The 15119-nt window shown below is 47.5% G+C and overlaps 1 protein-coding gene across 1 annotated transcript in view; it reads right to left on the reverse strand.

Moving 5' to 3' along the window:
* Nucleotides 1-219: 219 nt before the first annotated feature.
* The window catches only part of LOC139746337 (neural-cadherin-like), a 32118-nt gene continuing 17218 nt past the window's right edge, over nt 220-15119 (reverse strand). Inside the window, 17 exon segments of the mRNA XM_071657499.1 lie at nt 220-1125; nt 3099-3518; nt 4122-4388; nt 4755-4987; nt 5164-5353; nt 5673-6024; nt 6175-6522; nt 6906-7092; nt 7094-7152; nt 7376-7721; nt 8285-8436; nt 9243-9410; nt 9920-10201; nt 10635-10803; nt 11331-11494; nt 13752-13954; nt 14686-15091. Of these exon segments, the coding sequence (XP_071513600.1) occupies nt 929-1125; nt 3099-3518; nt 4122-4388; nt 4755-4987; nt 5164-5353; nt 5673-6024; nt 6175-6522; nt 6906-7092; nt 7094-7152; nt 7376-7721; nt 8285-8436; nt 9243-9410; nt 9920-10201; nt 10635-10803; nt 11331-11494; nt 13752-13954; nt 14686-15091 (4143 nt within the window). The 3' untranslated portion in view covers nt 220-928.

Below are 15119 nucleotides of genomic sequence, written 5' to 3' on the forward strand. Positions count from 1 at the left end.
TGACCTCAGGCGCTGCTGGCGGGGAACGAAACTGCTGATAATGTAGAAAGTTTGCAAAGAAACATAAGAATTATGATGACTTTTTCCGCGAATACTTTGAAATTGGCATGAAATTACGCGAAGTGATTTTCAATCTGGTTTATATATATATATTTTCTTAAGCTAACTTAATGGTACTTGCATGTTAATCAAAATACACTAGGTTAATTCTAAGCTCGATAATGTTGTACAATTTATTAGTATTATATAAATGTATAAACATCTTTTGACAAATCAAAGATCTGTCGGCAAAACTTGAGTTCAAAGTGCCATAACCTCAGGGAAAATAGTGTCTGTTAGTAACACAAATACTAACATAAATCTAAGTAGGAATTCTACAAAGAAAAACATACAGGCCAAAGATGTTACAAAATATGCTCAAATGATAGAATGGGACCATAACGTAAACGTTCAGTCCTTCCCTCACCATCTGTTTCTACCAAAAGGAAAACCTTTCGTCTTTCACTCACCACAGCTGTTTCTGTTCCAGTTGTGTTCATGTTCAGTGGGTTCTTTCAGCGTCTAGTTCTGGTCACACTGTAAAAGACATCGGTCGTAATATCTGGTGTAAAAAATCATGACGTCCCTGTGGCACAAAGACGACAAATATGGGCTTCATTCAGTTCTTTGGCCGTAGCAGCATTTCTAAATCTTCTACTCTCACAACTGTGTTAAATCACTTGCACAAATTTACAACACACACACACACGAACGTGCGTGTGTGCGTGTGTGTAATTTACAACGCGTGTGTGTGTGTGTGTGTGTGTATCCCCCACTGGAACAGGAGTGTCGATTCGTCTGTCGCAGCGTCTGACGCTCTCTCTCTCTCTCTCTCCCTACCTTACCTTCTTGTGAGTCAAGTCGTGTTTCGATTTATCATATCTCTCCCTCACGTGATATTCACGCCCGTGTGTTCGATCGTAGGACTCTTACACCCACTGACGCCCTTGTCGTTGACGATGCTCCTGCCGAAGGAGCGGGGAATGTCCTCAGCATCCGGAAGGTGCCTCAGGAGATCGAGCACCTCGCCATACTCGGCCACCAGGGGCGTGGCGCTCTCGTCCTCCAGGGACTCCGTCCGTAGACCTGAGAACACCAAAAGGGATGGCGTTAAAGGCGATACGCAGAGGGAGGATAGGTGATAATGGGGGCGTCCAGAGTAAGGGAGGGTAGGTTGGGAGCTTAATTGGAGGATAGGTAGGCCAGTTCGGGGGGGCCATTGAATTGGGGGGGGAGGCAACACGACCACTTCAGAGGAAGGGATAGAGAGAGAGAGGAGGGGAAGGGTAGGTTGGGAGCTTAATTGGAGGGTTAGGTAGGCCAGTTCGGGGGGGCCATTGAATTGGGGGGGGGGGGAGGCAACACGACCACTTCAGAGGAAGGGATAGAGAGAGAGGAGGGGAAGGGTAGGTTGGGAGCAGGACAGGCAGGCCAGTTCGGAGAAAAGGAAAGAGTGGGAAGGCAGGCAGAACAGGCCAGAGGAAGGGAGAGTGGGAGGAAAGTAAGGAAAGGCAGACAGGTAGGATAGCAGGGAGGCAGGTAAATAAGGAATAGATACAGGAAAAAAGAATACAATAAAGTAAGTCACAGTAAATTTCAGTGAATGAAATATCGCTGAGAATGGCTAAAGAAAACGACGATTCCTCTCAGTCAAAAGCAAGGTGTCGTTCCAGTCAACTGGTACAATGATTACAGAAAACGGCGACTTGTGTTGAAGTCAATGAAGTCAGTGCAAAGATCCTAAAATCACTTCTATCTTTATTTGTATTTACCAGTGAAGACTCGGTTCTAGCTCCAGGATCCAGTCTATTGTTAGATGAAATAAAGATAATGCATCATCATACAGCACATACACAGTTCAATATACACTACCAGGATTAAATGGAATACAAGTAAACAAAAATGGTAAGCATTGAAAAAAAAAGAAGTTTTACCTGAAAACAACAAATGAAGCTCGAGATGAGATAGTTTAACCCTTGACCTTTTTCCTTCAGTCACTTGCTACGGGGAAAGTTCTAGAGGACTGAAACTCTGCCAATGTTGATATCAAAGTTTTCAAACATACAGCACTAAGTATCCTGCTCGGTAATTGGGACTGGTCCTCTCTCTCTCTCTCTCTCTCTCTCTCTCTCTCTCTCTCTCTCTCTCTCTCTCTCTCTCTCTCTCTCACTCTCTCTATGTATAATAGTGACACTGAAAATACGCTGCATTGTAATAAAATATCAAAGCACACAGCTTGATAAAAAAAGAACAAGATATATAAAGCTACACAAACAATCACATGCATACAATTGATGAAAGTTGATGAACTGACTTTTAATACCGAACAAATCTAAACTTTTATTGCACACCGGTAGTGGAAAGGAGGAAGCAAGCTGCTGTATGAATTTTTGTTGAGCTACTAAAGACAAATGAGGAAATGAAAAGACATATATTAATTTCGAATGACCTAGAGCTAAGTAAGCAGCGCACAAAAGCGGTAGAAAAAGGGCGAGCGAAAGACTAAAGTTCAGAGACGGTCCCTCACACATTCTCTGTTCTTCCAACACGATCAACAATGAATAAATCCTGGAAATATTCATCATTCTCCAAAATGATCCTTTGGTCTCAAGGAAATACTGGGGCCTAAACATGCAGGAGGGTGAAAGACGTGCACGGGATAGAGTGAACTGGAGCGATGTGCTATACTGGGGTCAACAAATTGTCAATGGACTGAACCAGGGTATGTAAAAATGCAATGGGAAACCAAGGACAGGTCTGTGGGGCTTGGTTGTGGATAGAGGAAGCTGTGGTATCGGTGCATTACACTCGACAGGTATAGAATGGATGTGAGCGAATGTGGCCTTTCTTCGCCTGTTCATCGCACTACCACGCTAACACGTGAAACAGCAAATAAGTATAGAATGAAAACCCTCTCAGGATTATTTCTCTTACTAAACTTCTTATGCAACAAAGTCATCTAACTATAAAGGTATCTTTCCGCACACAGTTTGTAAACATCATTTCTACCTCGACATTTCAGCTCCTAACTTGCGAGCTAACCACATCAAGTCACTGACCTAACACTGTAGAGGTGAGAGAGCCAGAGGGCGAGCCGTCTCCCTCGTAAGCATAGGCTCTAAGGTCATCCCGAGCTGGTAGGTGCTGTGCTAAACCCATGCCAGTAACGGCAGCAGCCTGGGGTCGTCCTGCTGCAGTTGTTGCTGTCGAAGGGCACCTCATAGTCGTACATGCCATAGGTGAACATACTGGTGAAGGTGGGATGCTCGATCTGTGTTCCAACGCCACTTCTGCTACACTCGTAGGATCCGCGGCTGCTTCCGTAGATCTCTGGGGGCTGGTTTTCTCCAGGTGTTTGTTCCTTCCATCGTCAGGTAGTGTCATGATCTTTCCTGGCGCTTGTGGGCTGACTTCCCTGATTGCCAGCGACTCACCTGGAAGGGTCGCTGGACCCAGAAATGTGACCAGGTGCTTTGCGCCTGGAAGGTGTAATGGCAACGGGTTGGTTCATCAAGATTTTGGATGGGTTGAAGGCATTGTGAGCAAGTTCTTTACTTAAGATGGGAAAAGTTAAAGCTGGACCTCCCCTTAAAAAAAAAAAATCAATACCAATATTTTTTTCGTAATTAATCTCCCACTATTACAAAACAACAGGTTGTTAGGCAAGATGTAACTGTTCTACATTGCTTTTGAGTGACATAATGCTTGGCTTGTTACGATACACAGAGTACATTCTAATTTCTGCAACTTTTGCTATGCCATATATGAAGAGCACTTGCATACATTTCACCTCGAGATACTTATAACTATATATATATATATATATATATATATATATATATATATATATATATATATATATATATATATATATATATATCCCAGTCCTACTCAAATACACAATAACAGCATTGCAGTTAAGTTTCGCTTCAACAAGTGAAGATCCAGACAACTACTATAAGGTATTTAGATTCATTATTGACATCTATGATTCACTATGGAGTCATAACCTCGAACATCCCCATCACCTGCACCTTCAGGAGGCAGAGGCACATCTCTGACCAACTCTGACAAGATGTTACCTTGTTTCGTCGCTGAGCTGTGGAAGTTATCTGTGACCAGGTGTATTTCCATTGGAGATCCACGTGTGCCTGTCATGCCTTCCAGACTCATTGGATGCAGGAGAGTCATGGAGGTTCCTATGGAACCAGTTACATCCTCCAAGTCAACTGGACGCAGGGATGAAACGGGAGTTCCAGTCACCCCCTCCACTCCACCGGAACGGAGAGCCACACCCCGCGCTGAGCGAGATCGCTGGATGCGTATGTTGAGCAAGACGCCGATCACCACTGTGGGCCAAGGACAAGGGCGAGGGGTGAGGTCCGGCTCTTCTACAGGTGGTTAAAACAATAACAATCAGATGGAGATTTGGAAGACAATGAACACAGACGAAAAAGCTGCAGGAAAAATCGTTTCGGCTTTTTGGTTTCGTCTGTCTGATGATAACAGGTTAGACCAGCCAGGCTGGTTGGTTGGTCTGGCAGATTTCTCTACCCTTAGGATTGTGCTAGTGTTTATACACTTGTGTTTATACACTTGTAGCTGGAAGACTACGTGGAAAGCCTAGTTAAGAAAAATAAGGCCACCAACTTCCTCAGAGAATAAGCTAATTTCATCAGATGACAAGTAAGGCTAAGGCTAAACTAGAGACCTACCAATGACGAGGAGAGAGAGTGTTATAACTGCTATGGCCATGGGAGCCGAGAGGGGCTGTGTGTCTGGGGGAAGCTTAGCCCATTCACAGTTGTCTCCTGTGTGAGTTGGAGCACAAACACAGTGGTAGCCTGGTCTCAGGTTGTAGCAGGTGCCCCCATGTAGACACGGTTGGAACACACACTCGTCCACGTCCTGACAGCTGAGGCCCACCAATTGGTGTCCTGGTTCGCAGCTGTTAATTTGAGGGAACGTGTTAGTCAACATCTCTAAAGATATCACATCTAAAAAAAGTTTCCTCATTATGCTTTATGAGATTATCCCTTCCCCATTACGCTTCTATCCATTTCTTCTTAATCCTGTCACCTCCCCACATTTCTCTATGCCTTCACCCACAGCCTGAGTCCTTACCTACACGTTGCATGTCGCCATGAATCATGGCAGGAGAGAGGAGGCAAACAGGTGGTGGACATGCAGAAGTCTGGGGCTGGACAACCAAGCCCCACGTTCTGTTGCGGCATCACCTGGTCCCACACAGTCTCATTGATGGAGGGAGCCAGTGGGACGGAGTGGCCGGACACACGGACGTCGTCAATACAACCTGTCGAGTTAAGACATAAGTACTCTTACATGTATATATATGCTGGTACCAACACGGAAAATGAGGGACGAAGATCTCAGCGCTTTCGTGATCATTCACATCTTCAGGGATACAGGGACATCTCTGTATCCCTGACAAGCGCTTTATGATCTCCTCCCTCGTACACTCGTCAAGCACTCAGTAATTCTATCCTTTTTGAACTAAATCGGAAGACTGTCAGTTAGTCTTGGCTCCTGAAATATTCAGCGACACAGGCTGCCTTCTCTTGAGATGCTATTTTTGTCCCCAGTACTTAGCTACAATCCTGACAGCCACTCACTGTCTCGAAGATCGTCGTGGACTGCCGCCAGCGTCAGGCCCGCGTACTCTGGGATGCCTCCCACTATCACTCCATCTTGCTGGTCGACGGCCAAGGACGACGCGGGAGACACGTCCTCCATGTGTCCAGAGTTCGTGGTGGTGGCGGTGGTGAGGAGAGATGCCAGCGTCTGGTTCTGACGCCAGCCATCGCCATCGTCCACCGAGAGGATCATGTTCAGTCCGTGACGACCAACTCGCACGGTGTGCCACGACCCATCGCCCAATGGGAAGCCCTCTAAACACACCTCCTGCATAGCCTGCACCGCTCCAGCTGCCCCGGTCACCGACGCACACACCACACCGCCGCGTAACTGCCAGGCACAGTAAAGCTGATGAAGACAGTGTCAATCACATTTAAGATACGCAAGCACAAACTGGAAGCAAACACCCGTAAGATACGCAAGCACAAACTGGAAGCAAATACTTTTACGGGACTTACCGAGGCCAAAAACTAGACTTACGTGTAACTTTAAGGAAGTAGACGGCTGGGGGGCGTTCAGCTGCACCAGTAGCCCGTTAGGACGACCTCTCGTCCTGACGCGCATCTGTAGCGTCATGTGGTAAGGGTGTGGTGTGAAGGACAGCGCCGTCTTCATGTACGAGGCCTGACCCAAGGCAACTGGTATGGTAGGCATGGCACACCCAGACCCCGTCCATCCTGGGAAACACTCGCATCTCGGATCGTCCAAGCCATTCACACAACGGCCTCGCGGACTGCAGGAGACCAGCCTACTCCCACAGGCGAGTTCTTGTGGTCTACAACCCCTCACACTCTCACTGCTGTACGCTGGCTCACCCAAGTCAACCAGCTGAGCAAGAAGTGCTGGATATATCAAAATACCGACAGAAGCTATGAAGCTTATGAACTATCCTAAGACTTACAGAAAGAATCTGAAAATGGTATATCCAAAAGACAGTCGAAAATAAACTACGTTTGTGTACTACACACACACACACGCACACACACACACACACACACACACACACATATATATATATATATATATATATATATATATATATATATATATATATATATATATATATATATATATACTGCAATTGTATCTTGAGGAGCTTTCAAATTGGTCAAATTCACAGCCAAAGTAGCTACTGGAAATCTTTTTTCCAAGGCTACACGTACAGGATACAACCCAGTATAGCAAGACACAAGAATCCATGTAAGACGTACCTCTCCGTTGACTGTGAGGTGAGAGACGCAGCCGTCCAAGGCTTGGCGCACCAGGGTGCTCGACCATCCATAGTTTGCAGAGTGTGGGTATGGGTGGGCGAAGCCACCTACCTGCAGGGGTGCACTACCGGCCCAGCTTTCTGTCGTCTGCGAGGCCGTCCATGGGGCCCTTGCGATGCAGTGGTCAGTCGCTACTCGTGCTAGCCACCCGTCCTCTCCCACACAGGTCCACCATTAGTGTCACACCCTGAAGGATTAACAGAAAGAAAACGAAGTAAGAAAGTATCCAGACATTCATAAAGTGAAAGCTAAAAGAACGACACAATCAAACGAGTAATCTATATACTATGTCCTCTCTATAGCTGGGTACCTGACAAAATACGATCTCTAAACCCCATTTACGTATAATGACGACGAATGTAATATAAGACGAAGGTGGTCATCAAACAGGACCGTCAAAGCCTTGGTACCTGAGGGTTGAGATGCAGGTGGAGTGTGTGCCAGGTGCCAGTGTTGAGTGTGGTGTTCACCTGCAGCTTCACTGGTCCCCTAGCACCTTCCAGCACCACCTGTGGCTGCCCATCTACCAGCTGCAGTGCCATCATGGGCGTGGGTGGATAGTGAGAATGGGAGGTGGTGGATGACAGTGGTCCTGAGTAAAGGATCAGCGCGTGAGGGCATCGTGTAAGAAGGCGTAAGGAGAGAGTTGTGGGGAGACAAGGAGGCAGTGGCTTGACCCAAGCCCAGCCAGACCCGGAGAAGGTACGAGCAAGGACCTTACACCGGGGACCCCAAGACCCGCCTGGACACACACACCTGCAGGAGATACGCGAAAATGCACGAAGTTAACAGAAATCTGAAAAAAAAATGAAAAAACTTGAATAATCCTTCATGATATTCCCTCCAAACGGCTTTAATCAGATACAGAAATAGACAAAAAAGCTAATGGATTTGTCTGTCATTGTCGGGACAGGTCTGGTGTCTGCCTGCGATGACTGGAATACATTTCCGGCATTAAAGTTGAGGCAACAGGGTCGGTGTGGGGTGTTAAGAAGTCCCTCCTGACGGTGCGACACTGGCTGGCATTTCCAGCACGCACGAAGGTAAACAAAAAGTATAGATTCCAAGAAGCAGGATAAAGGGCTTCGGTATTTATAATCACCAGGAGAGAGATAGAGAGATATATAGATAGACAGAGATAGATAGATAGATAGATAGACAGAGAGAGAGAGAGAGAGAGAGAGAGAGAGAGAGAGAGAGAGAGAGAGAGACGTATCTCTGAAGACGTCCGAGTTGAACAGCTAAAAGTATATACTCCAATACGAGCTGTGAGGCAGTCGTTGACTTGCAACCCTGATGGTTCTGCTAACTCCTCCTACCTGTTGCCCAGGTCCGTCCTGACGCAGCGGCCGCCGTTGAGGCAAGAGGAGGGCGTGCAGGCGTCGTCCACGTAGCCTGCCGTGTGGGCCAGGCAGTCCTGGGCTCGTGTGAGGCGTGGCGTTACCAAGGACGTGACGTTAGTGTCCACCACCTGTGAGGGAGACGTGACCATGGCGTTACGTGAATGAAGGGATAATCCCATGGCAGTCTGAAGGTGGAAACAAGCTGTGTGTGCTGAGGGTTGGGAGGTGAAACTTTGTGTCAACTGTTTACGTCTGATGAGGCGGAATACTTACGTGAAACATGGATCGTGTTGTAAAGGTTCAGTAAAAGAAATTATCTAAATTCCTACTGAACTGAGATTACCCCTTCACACACACACACACACACACACGTGTGTCGTAGAAGGCGACTAAAAGGGGAGGGAGCGGGGGGCTGGAAATCCTCCCCTCTCGCTTTTTTTTTTTAATTTTCCAAAAGAGGGAACAGAGAAGGGGGCCAGGTGAGGATATTCCCTCAAAGGCCCAGTCCTCTGTTCTCAACGCTACCTCGCTAATGCGGGAAATGGCGAATAGTATGAAAGAAAGAAAAGATATATATATATATATATATATATATATATATATATATATATATATATATATATATATATATATTTCTGCCCCTCGTTCCTTGAGGGTAGGTTAGGTATACTCAAACTCTAAAGATCCCTCAAGCATATCCTGAGCCCATATTCACCTTAACTTTGGAAACATGAGCTTCAACATCTACACGACTACCACTTCGGTCTACCTAACTCTCTATCTCCGACGCCTGTTCCCACTAGGAACTTCCTGAAGGAGTTGACCACGGGAATAAAGTCACCTTGACTAGTGAACTCCCTCCAGTGCCGTTTTTTAAGTGTTTGGTGCCTCGCCCATCTTACTCTCCCATTACCCACGCCTGGGCAGGACCCACCTGCAGGGGAAGTGCCATTGACGCCAGGGATGCGACAGATGAGGGGTTGTGTGTGGCCATACTGTCAGCAGGAGAGAAGACTGAAGACCCAGATGCATCTCTTCCATTCTTCCCTTCCACAATACGAGTGTCCTCCAGCGCTACGCGAAGATTCATCACCTTCTCCGCCTGAAGGAGGGGGATAAGTAAACAAATGGGTTATCCAGTAATCAAGTCTTGCCTAGGTACTGATACAGTGTGGGTCTTTGAGAGGTGCTGCGAGGGACCGAGCACTTGGTCCTTTTCAATCAGGGGTGGACTGCACGTGGAGAGCAAGCAGCCTCTCTCTCTCTCTCTCTCTCTCTCTCTCTCTCTCTCTCTCTCTCTCTCTCTCTCTCTCTCTCTCTCTCTCTCCCCACCTGCAGTGCTCTGTCAATATTTCCCACTCGGACATCAATTTCCCCACAGCGTGATGGCTAGGGGGACTGACTGTAGGGGGCAGTGCTAGGCTACGGGTGGTGGTGGATGACGGCGGCTAATCCATAGCATAAAGAGATGGTCAACTTGTCAAGCTAACACTCGCACGTGTGGGTGAGGCTGGGTGGAAAGGCAGGGAAGAAAGCATCCTGTATGAGCCAGTGGTGTTTGATACTCTAAAAGAACCTTGAGAGGACCTGAGCTGATGTTGCTGTACTTACCTGTTGCAGGTGGAGTGCCAGCAGTCCATGCAGCTTGACCGGGTCCATGAAACTCCCGCCCTTCTGTCTCACGCTGAGCCACACGCAGGCGAGGGGCGGCGGCGTGGCAGGGGTGGCGGTGGAGCTGGCGTTAGCGAGGGAGGATCTCTGGGACGTCGTGTCAAGAGTGATGACGCCTTCGTCGGGGAAGCCATACACACTGACGATCTCTACAGCCTCGGCTTCTCTCCCTACCACCTGCGTCACGGCCTCCGTCAGGGTGCCCAGTCCACCTCCACCGCGCTACAAGACAAGTCACTCTCGTACACTACACGGATTCAACGCAACTTGCAAGTACTGCCTATACACAACATATGATAGCAGTTACGTGGGCACCATCCAGGGTTCAAACCTATTTGTGTCAAAATAAGGACAAGGCTTAATATAATTCAGTATCATAAACTTTCATGGAGAAATTATCTAACTCACTCCCAATAAGAAAAAGATCTACAAAGGATATTACTCTTAAGTTTACAGTTCAACTATTGTTAAACTATTAGTATCAAGAACCAGGCAGCAGAAATGACTTCGATTGGTCGAGGCCTGAACCTGCAGGAGGGTGAGAGGCATGCACGGGGTAAAGTGTTCGATACACTGAGGCACCAACTGTACACAGCAATTCTTTTTTCCTTTTTTTTAGTAGTGATATCAGAAGGGGATGAAAGGCTAGTATTACCGTGGGCGTCCAGCCAGCGGCCAGTGCTGAGGGTGTGGTGGGCGTGAGGGTGACGGGGACGGCGTGAGCCAGGGCCTCGGGAGACAAGTACCTCACCACCACAGTCACCTTGGCTGCCACGTCCCTCTGGCCCCACACTCGGTCAGACACGCTGAAGTGCAGCTCGTACCTGAGGCGAAACCAGTGATGCCATCAGGTACGTCATGATTTATCTGACCACCTGTGGCAAGACCGACATTCCTCTGTGATACTGCTGTTTGCGCTATACTGAGCTTCAGTCTAATCTTATTTTCATGGAAAATTCCTGGTTTCGTCTGTTCCTGGCTTTGCCTTGATACATGGGAGATGGTAAACAAGTATGAAGAAAAGGGACCTTTATTATCATTATCATTATTATCATATTACCCAAAGGACCCCTTCTCCAGGAGATCCTACAGCTCCAAGGCTGCGCTACATACAGTAGCAGGGAGAATACGGACTCATCTGGACTGAGAAGTGTTTCGACGGGATTGCACATCTGCTAACAACCTCTGTTTTACAACCTTTTTCCACTTGCGGCGTAACCACATATAAATCACGCATTTCATTTGTTTTGTGTAAACAGTTATCAATGATAATTGAGGGGAGGCTAAAATAACAATAAGATCTGAAGCAGTTTCACCTTCGTCATTACGCTAGTCACTGAGGTAACCTTACCTTCCCTCTCTGAGCTGTGTGGAGGCGAAGATCTCCCCAGTGTTGACCTGGAGGGTAAAGAGTGGGTGGGGAGGTCCCGCCCATGAGAAGGACTTATCCTGAAGGTCCCAGTCATCCGGATCCTCGACGTAGACACGGCCCAGAGCAGCGTCCGCACCCCCACCCTGCAGCAGGTGTCATCACAGAACTCATTAGTGAGTGAGCCACGACACTGTGCATGGAAACATGTCGTAGGTTCTACCACAGGGCTTTTATAATGCCATATAACACATATGAGATTCCCATGGACTCGTTACGTTCAATCTACAAAGTCAATGTACGGTCGACCCGTTGATAAAGATGACATCAATCAATGAACTGAAGGAAAAACATATTCTCTGAAGAGGAAAATAACATTTCTAACGTTAACACTGGTAAGTGGTTGATGAACTTCAATCCAGCTTGATATATGATGGAGGGAGTGGAATATAGTGAAATGAGACTATCAGTTTCAGTTGGTATTGTGGTGGCAGTTCGTATTATGGTGGCAGTTCGTATTGTGGTGGCAGATGGTATTGTGGCGGTAGTTCGTATTGTGTTGGCAGTTGGTATTGTGGTGGCAGTTCGTATTATGGTGGCAGTTCGTATTATGGTGACAGTTCGAATTATGGTGGCAGTTCGTATTGTGGTGGCAGTTCGTATTGTGGTGGCAGTTCGTATTGTGGTAGCAGTTGGTATTGTGGTGGCAGTTGGTATTGTGGTGGCAGTTGGTATTGTGGTGGCAGTTGGTATTGTGGTGGCAGTTGGTATTGTGGTGGCAGTTGGTATTGTGGTGGCAGTTCGTATTGTGGTAGCAGTTCGTATTGTGGTGGCAGCTCGTATTGTGGTGGCAGTTCGTATTATGGTGGCAGTTCGTATTGTGGTAGCAGTTCGTATTGTGGTGGCAGTTCGTATTGTGGTAGCAGTTCGTATTGTGGTGGCAGTTCGTATTGTGGTGGCAGTTCGTATTGTGGTGGCAGTTCGTAGTATGGTAGCAGTTCGTATTGTGGTGGCATTTGGTATTGTGGTGGTGGTGTACAGACCTTATCGGTGTGGTAGATAAACCCAGCAATGGTGTGAGCAGCTGTCAAATGACCCCAACATTCCATACACGAGACAAGTCACAGAAATCAGCGGGAGCCATACATTATCAGGTCTCTCCAAAGACATTCATGTCTAGAGGTAAATAAGGATGTAAATGACTCAGTTATTAGTTATCATAAACATCGGTCTCAGTGGACACATGGAGAGGATGACACTTCGGGAAAGCATTAAACAAAATAAATGATATATATAAACTTGGCTCTGTAGCAACAGGTTTGGAGGAGCTGATCTGTTGGAGGAAGTCTAGTGGTGGGCAACAAGTACTTGTATCAAAAAACGAGAGAAAGTGAGTAATACAGGAGGGGGAGAGTAGCAGATACGAACCACCCCCCCTTACTTTTCCGCCACTTTGGAAGAGATTGGGGACGATGGGAGACATGATCCACACACACACACACACACACAGAGAGAGAAGCAACACTCGAATGGGATTCTGTGTTTAGTGAAGGGAAGATATCCCTACTCAGACGTGAGACAGCCATGAGAGGTATACAACTGTGGAAACTAAAGGGAAACAATTGCTTCATAAATTGAGAATAGATTTCCCTCAGTCGAGACCACTCAAGCACAGAAAGTTTGGTCATATGTTGTCCAAACCGATTCAGCACAAGGGTACAAAAATAAGATACGAGAGAAAGATGTGGTACAATGGAAGGTGATTTAGAAGCCCGAAATTAATAAGGATGAGAATTCAATGAGCATAAAAAGCCAAACAGCACTTGGAAGGTGTGAGATAGCTTCAAATGGACTCAGACAAGAAAAGACAAGTTGGAAAATTTTGAAAGAAAAAGCATATACGAGGTAAACAATGTAACGTGAATGTTTCATACATCTATCAGAAGATATCTATCTGTTAGAGAGCACATCATTCACAATGAAGGATTTCAAAAGGTAGGATTGTTTGAGTATGATATGGAGAGGAGCTGATTGCAAATTTCAAAGGCTTATCTACAGTGGAGGACATGTTGCAGTGTGGACAGGGCTTCGCCACCGAGAGGAGGTAACACCGCGGGTGCAAAAAAAGGTCGCCTTTTGGCGAGGCTATGTCAGTGGAAGCACAGACTCGTCCAAGAACTTCGAAGGAGTCCCCCCACTTCTTCCCTGTTACAGGGAGCTGCCAGGCCCTGAGAGAGAGAGAGAGAGAGAGAGAGAGGTCCGTGGATAACATCGGAGAACTCATCCATAGAAACTGGACCAAAGGTGATTATAGATAAATGAGCATTAGACCAGTGAACATCGTCAGTCCAGATGGCACGGGATGGGGATCAGGCGAGGTGTGTGTGTGTGTGTGTGTGTCACCTGAGTCTTCCAGAGGTAGACGGTCTTGGCGGCAGGTTTCATGGGGTTGTCGTTGACATCGTCAATGATGACGGTGACGGGTTGTGTGGCTGCCAACCCCCCAGCGTCTGCCACCACCACCTCGGCCGTCAGCTGGCGGTGCTCCTCCCTGTCCACGGGCCCTAATGTCCACACCTCAGCCCCGCCACGTCCACTGTCTGCACCTGCCATGTACAGGTCATAGTATGTCAACTTATAGTACACGTATTTGCATAATAACCTTACCATATGTTGTATGGGATCTAAACAGTAAATCACAGTCATTCAAAATAGATTGCTTTCATGAAACATACCAAATACCATCGTTACAAAGACCAGTTCATTCTGCGAGGATATACCTTCCTTAAAGCTAGACAGGAAGGGCTTAACAATTAAATTCACTTAAGTCCCTCAGTAATGTTAAACAACACGAAGAAAGGTATAATGGTTGTAGGACGAGGGAAAGGCGAGGGGAAGAGAAGGATTTCACAGCTTAATTGTTCGAGGGAAGAAGAACGGGGTATCATAACGGTCTTTCCTCGAGTATTTGGTTTCCACACGAAAACTGTGGGAAGCAACATAGCAGAAACCTGTCCCATGACTCGAGTTACAAAGCCTTGATAGCTGGAGCAAACAAACCCGCACAAAGCTCACGAGAATGGTGGCCAGAATGATACCTGCAGGAGGAGAGAGAGAGAGAGAGAGAGAGAGAGAGAGAGAGAGAGAGAGAGAGAGAGAGAGAGAGAGCAGAAAAGAATGGAACGAGAGAGATAATGCTCGGAGAACTGATGAGAGGGAAGACTTTTGATTCCAATTTCGCTCCTTAGAGAGATGGGCAAGCACGGCTCCGACCACAGACTAAAGATCAGTGATCCAAACTGGAGCAAATTAGAAAACTGGCAGGATCAGTACTCACTTGAGTCGTACTTGATGGAGAGGGTGTCGAGGACGTGGGCGGGATTGGTGGGAGCCAGGGTGAAGTTGAAGGGCGGGCCGTGGGCCAGCGCCCACACGTCGTCGTCGGTAGCTGTGAGGAGGCCCAGGAGGGAGGCAGGAGTGCCCTCGGTCACATGTAGGAGGGTGGGAGGTAGGAGGCGCGGGGGGCAGTCGTTGACATCCGTCACGGTGATGGTGAGGGTGGCTGTGGACGAGAGGGAGGAGGGGCGGCCACCCTCGTCCACCGCCACCACCCTGGCCACACCTACCTCCCCGCCGGGAGCCTCACGGTCCAGGGCGCGCCACAGCCTCACGCCCCCGCTACTGTCCACGCTCAGGGCGCCCCACCCGCCCTCCACACGGTACTCCACTCCCTGCTGCATCATCTACGGGAGACAGAGACAAGGCAACTAA

Source organism: Panulirus ornatus, chromosome 64, assembly GCF_036320965.1.
Source record: "Panulirus ornatus isolate Po-2019 chromosome 64, ASM3632096v1, whole genome shotgun sequence".
NCBI lineage: Eukaryota > Metazoa > Arthropoda > Malacostraca > Decapoda > Palinuridae > Panulirus > Panulirus ornatus.